The sequence below is a fragment of the Staurois parvus genome, unplaced genomic scaffold (genome assembly GCF_062004578.1).
Source record: "Staurois parvus isolate SC_StPar_1 unplaced genomic scaffold, SC_StPar_1.0 ptg002034l, whole genome shotgun sequence".
Lineage (NCBI taxonomy): Eukaryota > Metazoa > Chordata > Amphibia > Anura > Ranidae > Staurois > Staurois parvus.
Window position 1 is genome coordinate 188,597 of NW_028319830.1, and position 23,152 is coordinate 211,748.

A 23,152-nucleotide genomic window follows, 5' to 3' on the forward strand; every position below is an offset into this window, starting at 1 on the left:
CATCATCCTGGTAGATGGCAGCAGATTTTTATCAAGAATGTCTTGGTACATTTTTCCATTCATCCTTCCTTCAATGACATGAAGTTTGCCAGTACCGTATGCTGAAAAACAGCCCCACACCATGATGTTCCCACCTCCATAATTCACGGTTGGTATAGGGATTTTGGGGTGATGTACAGTGCCATTTGACCTCCAAACATGGTATATATTTTGGCACCCAAACAGTTAAATTTTGGTCTCATCTGACCAGACTATATTCTCCCAGTATTTTACAGGCTTGTCTAAATGTTATGCAGCAAACTTTAAACGAGCTTCAACATGCTTTTTCTTCAGCAATGCAGTCTTGTATGGTGAGCATGCATACAGGCCATGGTGGTTGAGTGCATTACTTATTGTTTTCTTTGAGACAATTGTACCTGTTAATTCCAGGTCTTTCTGAAGCTATCCACGACTGGTCCTTGGATCTTGGACAACTCTTCTGATAATTCTTTTCACTCCTCTGTCAGAAATCTTGCGAGGAGCACCTGGTTGTGGCTGGTTTATGGTGAAATAATGTTCTTTCCACTTCCAGATTATGGCCCCAACAGTGTTCACTGGCACATTCAGAAGTTTAGAAATCCTTCTGTAACCAATGCCATCAGTATGTTTTGCAACAATAAGGTTGTGAAGGTCTTGAGAGAGCTCTTTGCTTTTACCCATCATGAGACGTTTCTTGTGTTACATTTGGTAATGAGACCCCTTTATATAGGCCATCAGTTGAGACTGAACCAGCTGATATTAATTTGCACTGACAAGGGGCAGGATTGCTTTTTAATTACTGATTTCAGCTGGCGTCTTGACTTTCCATGCCTTTTTGCACCTCCCTTTCTTCACGTGTTCAATACTTTTTCCCTGTGTCATTCCTATTTGTTACACATTACCTAATTTCTGAACTTATTTGCTTTGGTGTCTTTGTATGTATGGATTGTTACTGACATGTTGTGAAAATTTCATGTCAATAGCACCTTTAGAAATATATTTACCGAGAAAAATGGTGACGTGTTTAATACTTATTTTACCCGATGTACATTTCTAATGACCTAGAGTTATACAGTGCATTTAGACACTTTGTTTAAAGCTGACCTCCAAGATTTTTAAATACACAGATGAAATACATATATGGGAGATGCTTTACCTGTCAAAAGGATTTAAGTCTGTCCATTCAGTTCTGAGATTTAGACAGCTCTGTCAAATAGCACAGCTCTGTCCAGCAGTGCAGGAGACCTGATTTTAATTTGCTGCAGTTCAGTTACTCTTACAGGTCTTGTCCCTCCCCCAGTCTGTGACTGGACAGAGAAGAAGCAGCATATTGATGAGTTCATCTATCTTACTCAGTACTCTCCTCCCATACTCATGCACTATACTTACTGGCTCCTTGTCAGTGTTGCCCCCTCAACCCTTTAAAACTGAACACATATTAATGACACAGGTTCTGTGGCTGATTAAAGTGATAATTAAACTCACTCAGTGCCTTATCTGCATTAAATTAGCCTCAGAACCTGTGAAATTAAAGAGATGAGGCAGCAACCCTACTCCTTGTGCGGCTTCTCCGTCTCCCATTCTGAGTTCTGCTGCACAGGTATTATAATTCATATTCATGTACTGCATGTAAAATAAGGCATTTAAAGTCAAACCAAAGAACCAAAATGTAATATATTGCAGCTTACCAGTCCTTAGTTCTAGTGACTGCATTTGTTTTATTTTTTCAGGCTATTTCCTCATTATTTTCACCTGGTAAATCTGCCAATAACACATTTCCTGTCCCAGGGTGAAAACGCTCACTCATTGTGCTCTATCTATAAAAGAGCAGCATTGTCCCCCTAGTCTGGACTACAGATTTGGACCACAAGCACCTACCTCTCTCTGTGTTCAGTAGTTCATATTGAATTCAAGTTAACTTGTGTCAGCTGATAGTACTGTGTGAGATTTCAGTTTAGTGCACTAGAAGTTACAAGGGCAATGGATTTCTGGCACAAACAATAGGTTTTGTTCTGTAATTGCAAAAAAATTTACCTAGCCTGAAAAAAAGAAAACTAATGCAGCTGCAACATCTATGGACTGGCAAGCTGCAATAAATTACTTTTTTTGTTCTTGGGTTTAGATATACATACTTTAATGATGCATGAATAAACACAAAAGCTACATTCATGTACACCATATTGCCAAAAGTATTTTTTTCAGGAGTTGGGCTTGACCACTTAATTCCAGTGAAGGGAACTCTTAAGGCGTCAGCATACCAAGACATTTTGGACAATTTCCTGCTCTCAATTTTGTGGGGACAATTTGGGGATGGCTCCTTCTTGTTCTAACATGACTGCGCACCAGAGCACAAAGCAAGGTCCATAAAGACACAGATGAGTGAGTTTGGGGTGGAGGAACTTGACTGGCCTGCACAGAGTCCTGACCTCAACCCGAAAGAACACCTTTGGGATGAATTACAGTGGAGACTGTGAGCCAGGCCTCCTCCCCCGACATCAGTGCCTGACCTCACAAATGTGCTTCTGGAAGAATGGTCAAACCTTCCCATAGACACCCTCCTAAACCTTGTGGACGGCCTTCCCAGAAGAGTTGAAGCTGTTATAGCTGCAAAGGGTGGGGCCAACTCAATATTGAACCCTACGGACTAAGACTGGGGGGCCATTAAAGTTCATGTTTGTGGAAAGGCCGGCCGACCAATACTTTTGTCAGTATAGTGTATGTATTTATATGTGCCAAGAGTTCAGCTTTAGGGGGCCTATTTTGCTGGTGAGTTGCTATCCAATCAGTGATGAGATTGATGATGAGATCACTGTTGATATTTGTTTACAGTTCAGATTGGATGTGTGCATTGCCATATCATATACTATAGCAGCTCAACCATAATTATTATCATCACTGACAACATTACTATCATTTGAAGGGTAAGTGTAAGAAGATTTCGGCACCATGCACACTAGCGATTAACCTGTTGGCGTAGACCATATGCATATATGCGGCTTCTTGTTGGCTGGGCCTTGATGCCAAGAGGTTGCAAAGTATATATACGGGTCTAGAGCATGCGCCATGCGCTCTCCAGGAACATTTACCAGTGCCTCATGGAAAGGTTTCCGATCGCTACTTGCGATCAAGACCTTTCCGATCACGTGACCGCTGGGACAGCCAATCACGGTAGTCACATGACCCTAAACACGCCCCGCCTCCCAGCATCATAAACCCCTTAAAAGGCACCGGCACCAAGGGGTTACGCTCCTACAAGCTGTTATCAGCATTTTTTTCTGCTCCTAGAAGCTAAATAGTGTTACCCTATGTGTCCATGCACACTATTTTAGGCTAGTGGCGTTTTTCAAGCTTCAGCGTTTAGAAGCAGAAAAAAAATTGTTTTTGGGAGCATTTTTCTGGCAGAAAAAATGCTGAACGTTACTAAACGCTACTAAATTGCTCCTAACAGCTTTTTTCTAGCTTTTATTTCTAAAAGTACTGTAAAAACACTATAAAGGATTTACTTATCTCTTTATTTAGAATGAACATAATGATTTTTTTATTTTTGTAAATTTTACCTTAAACGAGGCATTCCCTGGATCTTTAATCCCAGGTGCATGCTCTCCAGTGCCATAACCCGCATAGCTGACCACCCAGGGTTCATGGAAGGTGATCCAGAGCTTCACTCGATCTCCGAAAGTGCTAAAGCAGAAATCAGCATATTCCCCAAAGGCATCAATGGTGGCTTCATTCTGCCAACCACCTGTTTCCTGTAGATCTTGGGGCAGATCCCAGTGGTACAGTGCCACGATTGGTGTGATATTTTCTTCTATTAATCTATCAATCAGTTTATTGTAGTATTTCACTCCCGCTGTGCTGACTGTGGACTTGAGCCCTGTTGGGAAGATCCGGGACCAGGAGATGGAGAAGTAGTAGATGGTAGTCTGTAGACTTTTTAGGAAGTATATGTCATAGTCAATCTTGTTGTAGCTGTCAGAGGCCACATTTCCAGTTCCATTGTCTTGAGCATTGCCTTGTTGTCCAAACACATCCCATATAGACTGTCCTCTTCCTCCCTCGGTCCAGCCTCCCTCCACTTTGAAAGCAGCAGAAGAAGAACCCCAAAAAATGCCAACAGGGAATGCTTCGGATAAGAAGGCATCACGCTCATCTGGTGTCTGGCTGGCAAACTTCTCCCACACAGTGGTGAACGATGACCGTGAAGATCTATCCAACTGCTTCTGTGATCTGCAACACAAGAAACAAGCAGCCTTTTCCCATGGTGCCAGGAACTTAAAGTGTTAATAAACCCAGGACCCTGCATTCACTATATCTGTTCTCCCCAGACCCTGCATTGACTATATCTGGTCCCCCTGGACCCTGTATTCACTATATCTGGTCCCCCCGGACCCTGCATTCACTATATCTGGTCTCCCCGAACCCCGCATTCACTATATCTGGTCTCCCCGGACCCCGCATTCACTATATCTGGTCTCCCCGGACCCTGCATACACTATATCTGGTCTCCCCGGACCCTGCATACACTATATCTGGTCTCCCCAGACCCTGCATCCCCTATATCTGGTCTCCACAGACCCTGCATTCGCTATATCTGGTCTCCCCAGAACCTGCATTCATTATATCTGGTCTCCATGGACCCCGCATTCACTATATCTGATCTCCCAGGACCCTGCATTCGCTATATCTGGTCTCCCAGGACCCCGCATTCACTATATCTGGTCTCCCCGGACCCCGCATTCACTATATCTGGTCTCCCCGAACCCCGCATTCACTATATCTGGTCTCCCCGGACCCCGCATTCACTATATCTGGTCTCCCCGGACCCTGCATACACTATATCTGGTCTCCCCAGACCCTGCATCCGCTATATCTGGTCTCCACAGACCCTGCATTCGCTATATCTGGTCTCCCCAGAACCTGCATTCATTATATCTGGTCTCCCTGGACCCCGCATTCACTATATCTGATCTCCCAGGACCCTGCATTCACTATATATGGTCTCCCACAGTACACACAACATGGAAGTGCAATTATTTACTAGATATAAACTGCTAAATACCTTTTCTCATCAGCAGTATACTGCAGTCTTGTGACTTCTATCAGTGTCCAGTAGAGCACTAGTGAAAGCTTGTAGGAGTTTTTATTCTCCTCTCACTGCCCTATGAGATTGTGTAACCCCTGATTCTTTGTCTGGACAGCACTGATTGGCCCTGTGCTAATCACATGCACCCTCCCAAGAAAAAGAAAAAACTCTCTAGCAGTACACACCAAACTGAGCATATGCAGAGTGTCCCTGAGGCTCTGTTCTATCAGGAGATGAAATGGGGAACGTGGAAGAAGGGGAGGATCAGAGAAGACCGGGTCAAACATCCTTTTTACACAATGCAGAGGATTAACCCCTTAGGCAGGGGCGGACTGACCATTTGGAAACTCGGGCACTGCCCGAGGGCCCGGGGTCAGTAGGGGGCCCCATGAGATGCCCCTGGAACCTTTTTCGAGTTTGGACAAGGGCACAGGGGTCCCATGATCCCCTATTGCCCGGGGGCCCCATGAATTGTCAGTCCGCCCCTGCCCTTGGGTTCCACAGTGAGTATAACAAGCATGCTTTACTGCATATACAGACAGATTGTACTGTTGTGGGTTTAGTAACACTTTAAATGAGAGAAATCACTTTCCCAGAAAAAGTTACTTTATTGTATGCAGTTGTTGGATATAACATTTCTCTTGGTTGATAGGGTTTCAGTTGAAACTAAAGGATCTGTCCAGCCTTAACTAACGTTTTAGTATGCATACTGTGGGACACAGTAAATAGCTGTTTTTTTTAGCTGGGAGTCCTAGGAGGTAGGACAAGTTTTAACTTGAATTTTGTTCTCCTTGTTGAAGGTTGGAGGTAGAAGATCTATGGATAAGAGCATTTTATATGGCCTGGCAGTGTAACACTGGGCCACAACTCCGAGGTTCCCTGTAGACTTCACTATTGTTGTCGGAGTCCTAGTGTATCCTTGGTGTGTCCCGTCTGCTGCATCTCCTTCCCTCTGTGATGTAACTGCATCCCCCCTCGGCCAGCTGCCAGTTTGACACCCATGCCCTAGGCCACCTTCTCCTTTTAGGCAATTATAGATAGGTAATGGCCTAACTTCTCTGCCCTATTATTTGTTGCTGGCTTGATATTTTGGGTCATTTCTAAACTTGATGTTGGCTGGAGTCCTTTGCTATGGTGAAGGACTCATGTTTAATCCTTCTCATCAGTTGCTGGCTTTAATGGCATAGCTACAGAGAAGAAGACAGGCTTAAGGAGTGTCATGCTGATATTTTATGATTTCAAATCATAGCATAAAATAGCAGCGAGATCGGAAATTGAGGACGAATTTCATACCCGATGGGGCTCATCCATCACCTTTGGGTGTAGGACACATCCAGGGTTTGTGATCCTGCTGCAGTGTTATGCTATGAGTACACACTAAAAATTATTATTATTTTACAGGATTTATATAGCGCCAACAGTTTGCTTAGCGCTTTACAATATAACGGGAGACAATACAGCAACAATACAGTTCAATACAAGAGGGTTAGGAGGGCCCTGATCCTGGGAGCTTACAATCTGAAAGGGAGGAGCTGGTGGTACAAAAGGTAATAACTGTGGGGGATGGACTGGTAGGAGGAATAGAAGATTCCGTTATTAGCTGAAGGCAGGATAGGCTTCCCTGAAGAGATAGGTTTTCAGAGATTGCCTAAAAGTGGGCAGAGTAGGCGATAGTCTGATAGATTGGGGTAGAGAGTTCCAGAGGAATGAGGGAGGCTCTGGAGAAGTCCTAGAGATGAGCATGGGAGGAGGAGACAAGGGAGCTAGAGAGCAGGAGGTCGTGGGAGGAGCAGAGAGGACAGTTTGGGTGATATTTGGAGACAAGAATGGTGATGTAATTTGGAGCAGAGTTATAAACGGTTTTATATGTTATTGTTACTGTTTTGAATTTTATTTGTTGGGCAATGGGGTATCTTGGATTCAGTCATAGAAGCAAATTATAAAGTGTTACTGTGCTGGAACATGGTTCCGATGAAATTAGCTTTGTATAAAAATGTTTAAGAGGTTGTGGACAAAAGGGAACAGCATAGCATGTGCGGTGAATATCCGCATACAAATCCAGACAGGGGAAGGGTGCTGCTACCTGAGCAGATATATTATGCTTGAAGCATAAAACCTCACCGTGCCCGACTAACAGTCTCCATCTACACAAATGTCCAACTCAAGAAGTGTCGGCAACAGGTGAATTCAGAGAAATCTTGTAAAAATATCCCATGGCACAACGTGTTTCAATCTATAATCAGAGCTTATTCATAGCTAGCGATAAAGAAGATTTCTCTGAATTCACCTGTTGCCAACACTTCTTGCATACCATGTGTGGTGGGTTGTCTGAAAGTTAAAAGATTTTGGATCCACATACACAATTTTATATATTCCCTTACACAAGTCAACCTAAAAAACCTCCTCTACAGTGGGGATCAAAAGCTTGGGCACCCCAGCTAAAAATTTGTATTAATGTGCATAAAGAAGCCAAGGAAAGATGGAAAAATCTCCAAAAGGCATCAAATTACAGATTAGACATTCTTATAATATGTCAACAAAAGTTAGATTTTATTTCCATCATTTACACTTTCAAAATAACAGAAAACAAAAAAATGGCGTCTGCAAAAGTTTGGGCACCCTGCAGAATTTATAGCATGCACTGCCCCCTTTGCCAAGCTGAGACCTGCCAGTGTCATGGATTGTTCTCAATCATCGTCTGGGAAGACCAGGTGATGTCAATCTCAAAGGTTTTAAATGCCCCGACTCATCTGACCTTGCCCCAACAATCAGCAGCATGGGTTCTTCTAAGCAGTTGTCTAGAAAACTGAAACTGAAAATAGTTGACGCTCACAAAGCTGGAGAAGGCTATAAGAAGATAGCAAAGTGTTTTCAGATGTCAATATCCTCTGTTCAGAATGTAATTAAGAAATGGCAGTCATCAGGAACAGTGGAAGTTAAAGCAAGATCTGGAAGACCAAGAAAAATATCAGACAGAACAGCTTGCAGGATTGTGAGAAAAACAATTCAAAACCCACGTTTGACTGCACGATCCCTCCAGAAAGATCTGGCAGACACTGGAGTTGTGGTACACTATTCCACTATAAAGAGATACTTGTACAAATATGGTCTTCATGGAAGAGCCATCAGAAGAAAACCTCTTCTACGTCCTCACCACAAAAATCATCGTTTGAACTTTGCAAATGAACATATAGACAAGCCTGATGCATTTTGGAAACAAGTTCTGTGGACCGATGAGGTTAAAATTGAACTTTTTGGCTGGAATGAGCAAAGGTACGTTTGGAGAAGAAGGGGCACAGAATTGAATGAAAAGAACCTCTGTCCAACTGTTAAGCATGGGGTTGGATCAATCATGCTTTGGGGTTGTGTTGCAGCCAGTGGCACAGGGAACATCTCACGAGTAGAAGGAAAAATGGATTCAATAACATTTCAGCAAATTTTGGATGGTAACTTGATGCCATCTGTGAAAAAGCTGAAGTTAAAGAGAGGATGGCTTCTACAAATGGATAATGATCCTAAACACACCTCGAAATCCATGGGGGATTACATCAAGAGGCGTAAACTGAAGGTTTTGCCATGGCCTTCACAACCTCCTGACCTCAACATAATTGAAAATCTATGGATGGACCTTAAAAGAGGAGTGCGTGACAGACAGCCCAGAAATCTCAAAGAACTGGAAGACTTTTGTAAGGAAGAATGGGCAAAGATACCTCAAACAAGAATTGAAAGACTCTTGGCTGGCTACAAAAAGCGTTTACAAGCTGTGATACTTGCCAAAGGGGGCAGTACAAGATATTAACTCTGCAGGGGGCCCAAACTTTTTTTGTTTTCTGTTATTTTGAAAGTGTAAATGATGGAAATAAAATCTAACTTTTGTTGACATATTATAAGAATGTCTAATCTGTAATTTGATGCCTTTTGGAGATTTTTCCATCTTTCCTTGGCTTCTTTATGCACATTAATACAAATTTTTAGCTGGGGTGCCCAAACTTTCGATCCCCACTGTATATGCTTTACTAAAAAAACACCTGAGGAGGCATTGGACACTCTAACAAACTGATCTAGTTCATCTTTATAGCAGTCAATAGATCATGGAGACCAACATCCATACCATTTGAATGGGTGAACTCCAAATTCTCATGGTTAAGGATAAAGGAAAAATTGGTCATCCTAAATGATGAAGTGAAAACATTTAAAAAAAATATAGGATCTATGGATAAAATACAGTTGTGGTCAAAAGTTTGCATTCCCTGGCAGAAATCGTGACATTTTGGAATTGATATTGAAAATATTACCAATTATGCCAAAAAACTGTAGTAGGATAGTGATCATATGAAGCCATTTATTATCACATACAGTGCTCTGCATGTGATAGCATATTTGTCAGAAAACCTTTACTTTTCTTTCAGAATCAACACTTTCTATGGGACACTATACTACAAAATACTCTCACAAATGCCGGCCATTGATTGCAAACAAGATTTGTTAATTTGCAAACACAAAAAAGTATTTTTCCTAACAAATTCATTCAAGACCATGTTGCAAAAATGAATACATCCCAATGAAAGTCTTAGGAGCAAAGCTAAATTTTAGACAACAAAATCCTCATTAACAAGAATTCAACTACAGATGAGTCTAATTATTCATTAAACAGGAACCCCGCAGACAACTGATTATAAAAGGGTGTTACCCAACAAAGAAAACCCATTCCCATTTCATGCTGTCAGCAATGCACCACATGGAAGAGAAATGTCACAAGGCCTGAAAAAGAAAATAATTTCTTTACAAAGAAAAGGAAAAGGGTACAAGAAGATCAGCAAAGCTGTATGTTCCAGTCAGAATACAGTAACAAAAGTGATACAAAAATGTAACAAAGACAGGACTGCAACCATTTCACAGAGACGTCCAGGCTGTCTATGGAAGTTAACACCTCGACAGGAGTGTCTTCTGATGAAAAGGGTTGAAGAAAATCACCATGCAAGTCCATTGCAGTTAGCTAAAGAAGTAGAAAGCCAAACTGGTGTGATTATTTCCTATGACACAATACGGCATACACTGCAGAGGAATGGTATGCATGGGTGTCGTTCATGAAGGAAGCCTCTCCTAAAGCCCATGCACAAAAAACCCACCTAGAAGGCCAATGCTGAAAAAGAAGAAGACTACTGGGACTCTGTGCTCTGGAGTGATGAGACCAAGATAAATGTTTTTGGAACTGATGGCTTTAAAACTGTATGGCGTTGCAAAGGTGATGAATAGAGATGAGCGAATTATTCAAAAATTTGATTCGGCTGATTCGCCGAATTTGCGGGAGAAATTCGATTCGATGCGAATTTATTCGCTGCGAATTTAGCTTATTAAAAGGGTTTCTAGGCTTCAGAGAGCCTTTATATTAGTGCAGAACACTACCTTTAATTTAAATGCCCTTGGAGTCTGCTGGGGAAGAGAAATAATACTGTCAGTCAGTATGACATGCAGATGAGTGCCGTCGATCTTAGAATCACCACACACTTCACTCATTTGGGCAGTCACGGGGCACGACAAAGAAGAAGAAGAAGAAGAAGAAGAAGAAGAAGAAGAAGAAGAAGAAGAATGAAAAGAAGAAGAAGAAGAATGAAAAGAAGAAGAAGAAGAATGAAAAGAAGAATGAAAAGAAGAAGAAGAAGAATGAAAAGAAGAAGAATGAAAAGAAGAAGAAGAATGAAAAGAAGAATGAAAAGAAGAAGAAGAAGAAGAATGAAAAGAAGAATGAGAAGAAGAATGAAAAGAAAGAATGAGAAGAAGAATGAAAAGAAGAATGAAAAGAAGAATGAAAAGAAGAAGAAGAAGAATGAAAAGAAGAATGAAAAGAAGAAGAAGAAGAATGAAAAGAAGAATGAAAAGAAGAAGAAGAAGAATGAAAAGAAGAATGAAAAGAAGAATGAAAAGAAGAAGAAGAATGAAAAGAAGAAAAAGAAGAATGAAAAGAAGAAGAAGAAGAATGAAAAGAAGAAGAAGAAGAAGAAGAATGAAAAGAAGAATGAGAAGAAGAATGAAAAGAAGAATGAAAAGAAGAATGAAAAGAAGAATGAAAAGAAGAATGAAAAGAAGAATGAAAAGAAGAATGAAAAGAAGAATGAGAAGAATGAAAAGAAGAATGAAAAGAAGAAGAAGAATGAAAAGAAGAAGAAGAATGAAAAGAAGAATGAAAAGAAGAAGAAGAATGAAAAGAAGAATGAAAAGAAGAAGAAGAAGAATGAAAAGAAGAAGAAGAAGAAGAATGAAAAGAAGAATGAAAAGATGAAGAAGAAGAATGAAAAGAAGAATGAAAAGAAGAATGAGAAGAATGAAAAGAAGAATGAGAAGAAGAAGAATGAAAAGAAGAAGAATGAAAAGAAGAAGAATTAAAAGAAGAAGAAGAAGAATGAAAAGAAGAAGAAGAAGAATGAAAAGAAGAAGAAGCAGAATGAAAAGAAGAAGAATGAAAAGAAGAAGAAGAAGAATGAAAAGAAGAAGAAGAAGAATGAAAAGAAGAAGAAGAAGAATGAAAAGAAGAAGAAGAAGAAGAATGAAAAGAAGAATGAGAAGAATGAAAAGAAGAAGAATGAAAAGAAGAAGAAGAAGAAGAATGAAAAGAAGAAGAAGAATGAAAAGAAGAATGAAAAGAAGAATGAAAAGAAGAATGAAAAGAAGAAGAAGAATGAAAAGAAGAAGAAGAAGAAGAATGAAAAGAAGAAGAATGAAAAGAAGAAGAAGAATGAAAAGAAGAATAAGAATGAAAAGAAGAAGAAGAAGAATGAAAAGAAGAAGAAGAAGAATGAAAAGAAGAATGAGAAGAAGAATGAAAAGAAGAATGAAAAGAAGAATGAAAAGAAGAATGAGAAGAATGAAAAGAAGAAGAAGAAGAATGAAAAGAAGAAGAATGAAAAGAAGAATGAAAAGAAGAAGAAGAATGAAAAGAAGAAGAATGAAAAGAAGAATGAAAAGAAGAAGAATGAAAAGAAGAAGAAGAAGAATGAAAAGAAGAAGAAGAAGAATGAAAAGAAGAAGAAGAAGAATGAAAAGAAGAAGAAGAATGAAAAGAAGAAGAATTCCAGTACAGCAAAAAGTGTATCTGCAGAGAGCTCCGCTATTTCTGACAGTTCTCTGACAGTTCCTTCACATTTACAGCGGTTGAAACATTGTATCTATTTGTTTCCGAATAAAAACATCTGTATCCTAAATGGAAACAAATAGATACAATGTTTCAACCGCTGTAAATGTGAAGGAACTGTCAGAGAACTGTCAGAAATAGCGGAGCTCTCTGCAGTGACACTTTTTGCCGGCTGATCGGGGAAAATTCGATTCGTGCATCCGAAGTTTGCTAAAATTCGGATTCAGTGCGAATCGAATTTTTCCTAATATTCGAAACGAATTCCACTTCGCCAAGTTCGATTCGCTCATCTCTAGTGATGAACACATAGAAAAATGCATGGTGCCTACAGTGAAACATGGTGGTGGCAGTGTCCTTCTGTGGGGCTGCATGAGTGCTGCTGGTGTCGGGGAGCTGCATTTCATTGATGGTATCATGAATTCACAGATGTACTGCTCTATATTGAAAGAGAAGATGCTACCATCACTCCGTGCCCTTGGACGTTGTGTGTTTTGGATCATTGTCATGTTGGACAACTGCACATCTAAGGCCACTGATGCATTTCTGAAGAAGGAGGGAAGAAAGGACAGGGAGAAAGTGATTCAGGTTCCAAGTATGTCTCCTGATCTGAACCCAATCAAACACCTATGAGGAATTCTGAAGAGACAAGTTGAGCATCACTCTCCATCCAGCATCTAGGCTCTAAAAGAGGTTGTTCTTGAAGAATGGAAAAAGATCGAAGTTGCAATATGTCGCCAACTTGTTCATTCCATGCCTAGAAGACTTGGTGCTGTCCTTACAAATCATGGAGGTCATACAAAATACTAGATATAGCAGTTTTTGTTGTGGGGTGTATTCATTTTTGCATCAACTAATTTGAGTAAAACTGAAGATTTTGGAATCTATGTTATATTATTAACTTTACTTTCATGTAATGAGCTAAACAAATGTTCTATAAAACTCAGTTTTATCAGAATTTTGGAAATTGTTCTTGTTTTCATTGAGATATTGATTAAAATCTTACTTTTTGTCAAAAAAGGTGTACTCATTTATTCTGAGCACTGTAGTTGTTTGGCGCTGATTAATAGTTTCCATTCCCGGGAATGTTTTGCCTTGGTACAGACACACAAGGTGATAATACACACAAACGTCAAAATGGAAATTAAAGGTTAATTGCAGCACATTGGGGTTTATTTACTAAAGCTGGAAAGTGCAAAATCAGGTTCACTTCTGCATAGAAACCAATCATCGTCTAACCCCAGCTTGTTCAAATAAGCTTTGGCAATAAAACCTGGAAGCTGTTTGGTTTCTGTGCAGAAGTGAGCCTTATTTTCCACTCTCCAGCTTTAGTATATAAACCCCAGTGGGGCTAAGCAGTCAGCCACCTGGCAGCACTAGGGTTGTTGGTTCAAATCCCAACCATGGCACCACCTGCCTGGAGTTTTCATGTTCTCCCTGTGCCTGTGTGGGTTTCCTCTGGGTACTCCAGTGTTCTCCCACACTTCAAGGACATGCTGGTAGGTTAATTGGATCCTGTCTAAATTGGCCCTAGTATGTGTATGTATAAATGCAAGTTACGGACATTAGATTGTATGCTCCTTGAGGGTTAGGGACTGATGAGATTGTAAAATATATATGTAAAGTGCTGCATAAAATTGATGGCGCTGTATAAGTACCTTTAATAAACAATAATAATTTCCTATAATTTTCTGTGGCTTTTTAGTTTGGAATTAGTGTCTGTGTATAAATAGTTTGTTAGCTCTCACGTGGATGCACTGAGTAGGCTAGATACTGAGCCAGGGGGAGCAGAACTGTCAAAAGACCTGCGTAAAAAAGTAATGGAAAAAATTAGCTCTATGGTCGAGTTGCCAGAAAGAAGCCTTTACTGCATCAATGCCACAAAAAAAAGCCCGATTACAATATGCCCAACAATACCTTGACATGCCTAACCAGGCCTTTTTGTGGCATTGGTGCAGTAAAGGATTCTTTCTGGAAACTTGACCATGCAGCTAATTTTTGTTCAACTATTGTCATATTGTGCGCCTTAAAAACAAACACACCATCTTTTTCCAGAGCAGCCTGTATGTTTCCTGAGGTTACCTGTGGGTTTTTTTTTTGTATCCAAAATGATTCTTCTGGCAGTTATGGCTGCAGTCTTTCTTGGTCTACCTGACCTTGGCTTGGTATCAAGAGATCCCCAAATTTTCCACTTCTTAAGTGATTGAATAGTACTGACTGGCATATTCAAGGCTTTTAATAACCTTTTATATCCTTTTCCATCTTTATAAATTTCCCTTACCTTGTTACACAAGTCTTTTGACAGTTCTTCTCTGCTCCCCATGGCTCAGTATCTAGCCTGCTCTGTGCATCCACATGAGAGCTAGCAAACACATTGATTATTTATACACAGACACTAATTGCAATTTAAAAAGCCACAGACGTGGGAAATTTACCTTTAATTGCCATTTTAACCTGTGTGTTTGTACCAAGGCCAAACATTCCAGGATATGTAAACTTTTAATCCGGGCCATTTGGGTGATTTCTGTTATCAATATGATTTAAAAAGGAGCCAAACAACTATGTGATAATAAATGGCTTCATATGATCACTACTCTAAAATAAAAGACAGCTTTTTGGCATGATCAGTCATATTTTCAATATCAATGGCAAAATGTCACCATTCCTGTCAGGGGATGCAGACTTTTGGGCACAACTGTATATTACTGGCAGAGCATAAAGAACACAAAGATTTTGAACCCATGAGTAAGATAATGGATAACAGATTATTTAAGTTGAATTTAGACCCCTTATTCCCCTTCTCCCTTTATCTCTCCTCACTTTCACTTTTCTATTTCTCAGTACTAATCTCTTTGGTCACACCTGATCTCTTCAATGGTTTTATAATGGGCCAGATGTTGCGCCCAGTTTTGAATGGAGTTTCTCATGACATATAATTCCACAACAATGTATATGGAAAAAGTAGCCTAACAAACTGGCAAATATTGGTTTGATTGTCTATATTGTTCTGGACTGTTAGCCCGGGTTCACACTAATATGTGTGTGGTGCAATTTGAGACATACATTTCATATGGCTCATATCGCACCGCATCCGCACCAAAAAGGTGCAGGACCCTTTTTTTGGTGCAAATCACTTGTGAATTCTGTGTGGTGGAATTTGAGCCATACATTTTGTATGGCTCATATCGCACCGCATCCACACCAAAAAGGTGCAGGACCCTTTTTTTTGATCTGCACTAGAATCGGATTGCATGGGTATTCACACCCATGAAATCCGATTGTGCACATTGCATCGAGTTTTGTGGAACAGTTTTGGGATGTTGTTCACTTAACATACAGACCCGCATCGGTCTGCATTCCTGTGAAAATCACATGAGAATTCTGTGCGGTGCCATTTGAGCCACACATTTTGTATAGCTCATATCGCACCAAAAAGGTGCAGGACCCTTTTTTTGGTCTGCACTAGAATCGGATCGCATGGGTATTCACACCCATGCGATCTGATTCTGCACATCGCACTGCGTTTTGCAAACCAGTTTCGGGATGTTGTTCACTTAACATACACACCCGCAGCAGTCCGCATTCCTGTGCGAATCACATGCGAATTCTGTGTGGTGCGATTTGAGCCATACATTTTGTATGGCTCATATCGCACTGCATCTGCACCAAAAAGGCGCAGGACCCTTTTTTTGGTCCACACTAGAATCGGATCGCATGGGTATTCACACCTATGCGATCTGATTCTGCACATCCCATCGCATTTTGCGAACCGATTTCGGGATATTGTACACACCCACAGAGGTTCGCATGAACGGGGTGCGACTGTGATGGGGTGCGACTGTGATGCGGTGCAGAATTCGCACAGACACTGCTATGAATTCCGCACCGCATTAGTGTGAATCCAGGCTAAGTCTGTATTTGACCCAGGCAGAATATGTTTCTTATTTACTTTTGATAAAAACAATAAAAACTAGAAAAGCTACAATTTCTGGGGAAATTGTGTGAAGTGTTCTTGCCTCCACCAGTAGTCTAGGGCTTGAAAATGAGGGAGTGGTGGCAGTTTAGAAATCATGTCCTGATTTTTCATCTCACACTCTAGCTTTTGTCACTCTGCTGCCTGCACACACACCTGGGTTCCTATGGCAACTCACTCTACAGCAAGGGCAGAGAAGAGCGGGTAAAAGCAAACTGCTCCAACTTGCTTACTTCACTGGCGGCTGCCATCTTCAAACGGTTGTAGTTTTAACATTATAAATCCTACACTGAAGAGCTTTATATTGTGAGAATCATAAGACCCAGACCTACATTTTGTTGCATAGTATGTCTCTGAAATATTAAAAATGAAGGCACAGTCGCAGTTTAGAAATTGCCCTTTAAATTTGAGGTGGCTAGAGTGGAGTTTCAATGAATGTCAATGGGCGGCGTGAGTTGCAAACAAATGGTCATATTGTGAAAACTATCAGGACTATGGCTTAGCCATGGACATTTTTAGTGGCAGCAGGGATAGCTGAACGTTTTGATATAAGATTTGTGTAGGTGGACTTGAAAATGAGGGAGTGATGGCAGTTTAGAAATCATGTCCTGATTTTTCAGCTCACACTCTAGCTTTTGTCAGCTCCCACTCTAGTCTTGAACATTCCGCCATTCATTCCTATGGGACAAATTTCACCACAAAAACGCCGATATTTCGTGAACCATTCGGCAAAACGTTCCACAAAGTAATAGCACACTAATCGGGAACAATCCGCATGTTTCGGTATATTACTGTCTATGTAGTGTAAAAACTGTGGGAGGAGTTAGGGTGGTAAATTTGGTTATAATAGTAAGAATATATATGTGAGATAACAGTAAGTGGTCTTGCCATGCAAGAACACTTAATCATTGAAAGAGAAAATCTCTCAATTCAACAAGACACTCCCGGGGCCTGCCTTCTTCTGTATCAGTACACAGTTTGGGCATTGCTAGGGTTCCTGAGAAGTACTGCTGCATGGTCTGGGCTTGGTTTCCCCGGCAGTGGCAAAGAATGTATTTGCTTGGTTCACACCAGTGTGACTTGTCATGTGATGTGACAGTTCCAAATCACTTGACAAGTTGCACCCTGTTTGTGCCTATGGAACTGTTCAGATCGGCGTGACTCCGCCTCTTGCGGTGAAGCACCGACTTTGAAAAAAGGTTCCTGCATTATTTTTGGCGATTTCATGTGCGACTTGCATAGACATCTGTGCATGAAGTCACACAGATGTCAGGCAAGCTGCACATGACCAACGGCTTTGAAATCACGCTACTACAAGTGAAGCTGCACATGACCAACGGCTTTGAAATCACGCTACTACAAGTGAAGTAGCGTGATTTCAAAGCCGCATTCAGTGTGAACGAAGACATGGATGTTGAATGAATGTGCCGAGAGGAACCAGGCTTTCATCTTCACCTTGCTTTGGACTTGTTGCCTTCTCCTAGATCAGTCTATGTTGGCACATTTTTTATTGTTGAGATGGCCTTCCTCCTAGACCAGGGGTGTCAAACTGAATTTCATGGCGGGGCCGCCTCAACATTATGGGCCAGTTGTACCTGTAAGACTAGATGGCGTTTGGCGCCAAATTTGAGCCGATGTGAACTTCTGCGGCCATGCAAGGTACTGGCAGGGGTGCCAGATCTCCTAACACCTCTGCCGAGGACAGAGCCCTGACAAGCCAGTTGTACCTGTAAGACTAGATGTCCCGAATGCCTCACCCTCCTCTACATCACAATACACCCTCCTTACCTGCTGCTGCTGGGAAGAAGTTGGAGGAGGAGCTGGGAAGCAGAAGGTGCAGGGTCTGGAGGAGGACCAGAGGGCTGGAGTCTGCTGAGTGCCTAGACCTGGGGAGTGCTGCGGAGAGAAGTGCAGGATCCGTAGGAGGAGTTCTGTCCTTCTCTCTGCTGCCAACTGCTGAGACCAGGGGTGGAAGTTTGCAGAGATGAGCCTCTTGCGGGCGCATGGAAAAGTGTAGGATTTGGCGGAGGAGTTCTGTCCTCCTCCCTTCTGAGATAAGATGGAAAAGAGGGGGGTCTGCAGGAGAGGTCTGAGGACCACAAGAAATGGCCTGGAGGGCCGGATTCGGCCCTCGGGCCTTGTGTTTGACACCTGTGTCCTAGACTTTCTCTTGCTCATAGCCTGAATTCTCCACTGGATAATCAGCTTTTAGCACCATTATGGACAGATAGGGACACATTCAATTTCTTTCCAACACCCTCCACCCAGCAGTATCTTCTATCCATTGGGGGTCTCTGAACTATTGCTGGGAGTTTTCACTTCTCAGAACTCTAAGGGATAAAGATGTAAGGAAACTTCTAACAAAACCAATAAATAAGCATCATTTTTATGTACACCGACCCCATAAATGCAATACATATATATACTTACCCCATGTTACCTGGAGATACATGGAGGAAATTGCTGACATCGTATCCCAGGAAGGTGGCGCCTGTCCCAGTTATAGCTGAGAAGAAGCAAACAGCATTAAGGACTGCAATCTGTGCGTTGTCTGCAGACACAAGACAGTGTTCCCAACCGTCAGTAAAAAATAGGCACTCTTCACCTGCCAGTAAATGCCAGTGACAGAAAAAGGTTGTCAGGAAAAATGATGGGTGTGACCAGGGGTGGACTGACAACTCATGGGGCCCACGGGCAATAGGTGATCATGGGGCCCTTGTTTCCTTGCCCACAATCAAAGCACACCCAAAAAAGCCTATAAAATGTACCAGGGGCCTTTCATGGGGCCCCCTACTGACCCTGGGACCTCGGGCAGTGCCCGAGTGCTCGAATGGTTAGTCCGCCCCTGGCTGTGACACTCGGATCGTCTCGGTCGGCTCTGGATCGGAACTGCACATGCGCAGTTCCGATCCAGAGCCGACTGAGACAATCTGAGTGATTGCTACAGTGTGTTCGGGTGGCGCCGGCGGGGCCAAATGAGGCGGTGCCTGAGCGTGTCACGTGATGTCATACTGCAAGGGAGCTGAGCGGCCGGAGCCTTGTGTGCGGGTCTGCAGGACGGGAGCAAGGCAAGCCGGGAGCAGGACTGTCAGTGCTGTTTGGACTGGAGAGGACCGGAGGGACCACCTGGTATGGAGAGAGACCGCCACTGTGACTCAGGAAGGGACCGCCACTGTGACTCAGGAAGGGACCGCCACTGTGACTTGTGTCATGTTGGTGCGGCGTCATCATCATCTGTGCTGCTGCACACTACTGTCAGTGTCATTGCGAGAGTCAATTTCCTGTGTGTGTCTGTCCATTCTAATTTCTTGCACTCCTGAGTCCTGTCCCTGAGCCACTTATTATATCAAAAATAAAATAAGAAATGTGTTTTTTGCCTTAAAGTATTACTAAACCCACAACAGTAAAATCAGTCTGTATATGCAGTAAAGCATGCTTGTTATACTCACTGTGGAACCTATGGGTTTAATCCTCTGCATTGTGAAAAAAAGGCTGTTTGATCCTGTCTTCACATGCACATGCTCAGTTTGGTGTTTATTGCTAGAGAGGTTTTTTTTTTCTTGGGAGAGTGCATGTGATCAGCACAGAGCCAATCAGCATTGTCCAGAGGGAGGTCAGAATGCAGGGTCTGGGGAGACCGGATATAGTAAATGCAGGGTCTGGGGAGACCAGATATAGTGAATGCAGGTTCCGGGGAGACCGGATATAGTAAATGTAGGGTCCGGGGAGACCAGATATAGTGAATGCAGGGTCCTGGGAGACCAGATATAGTGAATGCAGGGTCCGGGGAGACCGGATATAGTGAATGCAGGGTCCGGGGAGACCAGATATAGAGAATGCAGGGTGTGGGGAGACCGGATATAGTGAATGCGGGGTCTGGGGAGACCGGATATAGTGAATGCGGGGTCCGGGGAGACCGAATATAGTGAATGCAGGGTCCAGGGAGACCAGATATAGTGAATGCGGAGTCCGGGGAGACCAGATATAGTGAATGCAGGGTCCGGGGAGACCAGATATAGTGAATGCGGAGTCCGGGGAGACCAGATATAGTGAATGCGGGGTCCGGGGAGACCAGATATAGTGAATGCGGGGTCCGGGGAGACCAGATATAGTGAATGCGGGGTCCGGGGAGACCAGATATAGTGAATGCAGGGTCTGGGGAGACCAGATATAGTGAATGCAGGGTCTGGGGAGACCAGATATAGTGAATGCAGGGTCTGGGGAGACCGGATATAGTGAATGCAGGGTCCGGGGAGACCGGATATAGTGAATGCAGGGTCCGGGGAGACCAGATATAGTGAATGCAGGGTCCTGGGAGACTGGATATAGTGAATGCAGGGTCTGGGGAGACCAGATATAGTGAATGCAGGGTCCTGGGAGACTGGATATAGTGAATGCAGGGTCCTGGGAGACCGGATATAGTGAATGCAGGGTCCGGGGAGACCAGACATAGTGAATGCAGGGTCCGAGGAGAGCAGATATAGTGAATGCAGGGTCCGGGGAGACCAGATATAGTGAATGCAGGGTCCGGGGAAACCAGATATAGTGAATGAAGGGTCCGGGGAGACCAGATAGGTGAATGCAGGGTCCGGGGAGAGCAGATATAGTGAATGCAGGGTCTGGGGAGACCAGATATAGTGAATGCAGGGTCCAGGGAGACCAGATATAGTGAATGCAGGGTCCGGGGAGACCGGATATAGTGAATGCAGGGTCCGGGGAGACCAGATATAGTGAATGCGGGGTCCGGGGAGACCGGATATAGTGAATGCAGGGTCCAGGGAGACCAGATATAGTGAATGCAGGGTCCGGGGAGAGCAGATATAGTGAATGCAGGGTCCGGGGAGACCAGATATAGTGAATGCGGGGTCCAGGGAGACCAGATATAGTGAATGCAGGGTCCGGGGAGACTGGATATAGTGAATGCAGGGTCCGGGGAGACCAGATATAGTGAATGCGGGGTCCAGGGAGACCAGATATAGTGAATGCAGGGTCCGGGGAGACCAGATATAGTGAATGCAGGGTCCGGGGAGAGCAGATATAGTGAATGCAGGGTCCGGGGAGAGCAGATATAGTGAATGCAGGGTCCGGGGAGACCAGATATAGTGAATGCAGGGTCCGGGGAGACCAGATATAGTGAATGCGGGGTCCAGGGAGACCAGATATAGTGAATGCAGGGTCCGGGGAGACTGGATATAGTGAATGCAGGGTCCAGGGTTTAGTAACACTAATATCTACTAAAGTGATACTGAACCCCGGACCCTGTCCTTTGCCTATCAGGGGCAAAGCCAAAGCTTCTCTTTAACTTGCCCTCCTATGAGTAACGTACTTTGCTTTAGTTCCCCCCCCCCCTCCATTCAGCTGCTGGAATTGAAGGAATATCCTCTGTAAGTGATGGGTCGTCCTAGTCACAGCTTACAAAGGGCCATGGATTCCAGTGATTGGCCCTGTGCTGAGACATGGAGGGAGTCACATGCTCCTAGGTACTGGAAGTATTATCTTACGACCCTTTCACATTTATCAGTTTTTCAGTTAAAAAAAGTGGAAGAAAAATGCATGAAAAATGCATCCTTTTAAATCCTATGGAAGTCTTCACACTGGTCCATTGCATTAGTTGCATTTTTAAAAGTCCTGCTTGCTGCATTTTTGGTGCATACTTGGTGCGGCTCAAAAAACCACATAAAGTGCAACACATTATTGAAATGAATAGGAACCATGGCAAAAACGCATAGAAAAAAAATGCAACAAGCCTGTAGGAAGTGCTTTGTCTAGTCACATATCCAGGGGAAACCGCAAATGCGGCAAAAATGCATAAAAAATGCATTCTGCACTGCATTAAATGTAAAGCACCGTGCAAAAACGCGTATGTATTTTTGACATGTTTTTGCAATGCAGCAGTATGAAAGAGCCATTATGAAAGAGCCCTTGCCCTTTACCGTCCTTGAATGTGGATGTGGGGGAGCGAAGGAAAGAGGGACGTTTAAATGCTAGATAGGGCACTTTCTTACCTCTATGTATGTTAAATGCCATGAGATTTTTATCGCTCTCCAGATTGCCATTGCAGTTTGTGAGTGATAAACCAAAAACTAAAATCTCTAGGTTCTTCTTCAGGTTCTAAAATTGAAAGAAGAAAGATTGTTAAATCGGTATGGAATCCAAAACCAAAAAGTAATCTATCGCAGCTTACCATACATTAGATGTGGTGGCTGCATTACATTGCTTCTTTTTTAGGCTTGTTTTCCCTTATATTTACTTGGTGGTCCTGCCAGGAACACGACTCCTGTATTAGGATGTCTACACTCTGGATCATTGGTCTCCAAAGGCTGTGGCCCTTTGCTAGACTTTATCTGGCCCTTGGGGCACTATTCCTCCCACTGATACTAACAGTGGGGCATAATTCCTACCGCTGACTCTATGATGGGGCAATTCCTCCTCCTTCCCCTATTATAAATATGGGGCACCATTGTTTCCACTGACACCAACAATGGGGCACTATTCCTCCCATTGACACCAACAATGGGACTCAATAATACCAATGATTGCTGCCACTAATTCCAATGCTTGAGCACGATTTCTCCCACTAATACCAACAATGGGCATTATTCCTACCACTGACACCAACAGTGGGGCTCAATAATACCAATGATTGTTGCCACTAATTCCAATGCTGGAGCACTATTTCTCCCACTAATACAAACAATGGGCACTATTCCTACCACTGACACCAACAGTGGGGCTCAATAATACCAATGATTGCTGCCACTAATTCCAATGATGGGGCACTGTTTCTCCCACTAATACCAACAATGGGCATTATTCCTACCACTGACACCAACAATGGGGCTCAATAATACCAATGATTGCTGCCACTAATTCCAATGATGGAGCACTATTTCTCCCACTAATACCAACAATGGGCATTATTCCTACCACTGACACCAACAATGGGGCTCAA

General features: G+C 42.8%; 1 protein-coding gene across 1 annotated transcript in view; it reads right to left on the reverse strand.

The window, feature by feature from the left end:
• The window catches only part of LOC149432952 (lactase/phlorizin hydrolase-like), a 61,614-nt gene that overhangs the window by 27,498 nt on the left and 10,964 nt on the right, over positions 1-23,152 (reverse strand). Inside the window, exons 4-6 of the mRNA XM_089664776.1 lie at positions 22,206-22,311; positions 18,631-18,706; positions 3,576-4,245 (exon numbers count right to left, since the gene is read on the reverse strand). Of these exons, the coding sequence (XP_089520902.1) occupies positions 3,576-4,245; positions 18,631-18,706; positions 22,206-22,311 (852 nt within the window). The remainder of the gene's footprint in view (positions 1-3,575; positions 4,246-18,630; positions 18,707-22,205; positions 22,312-23,152) is intronic.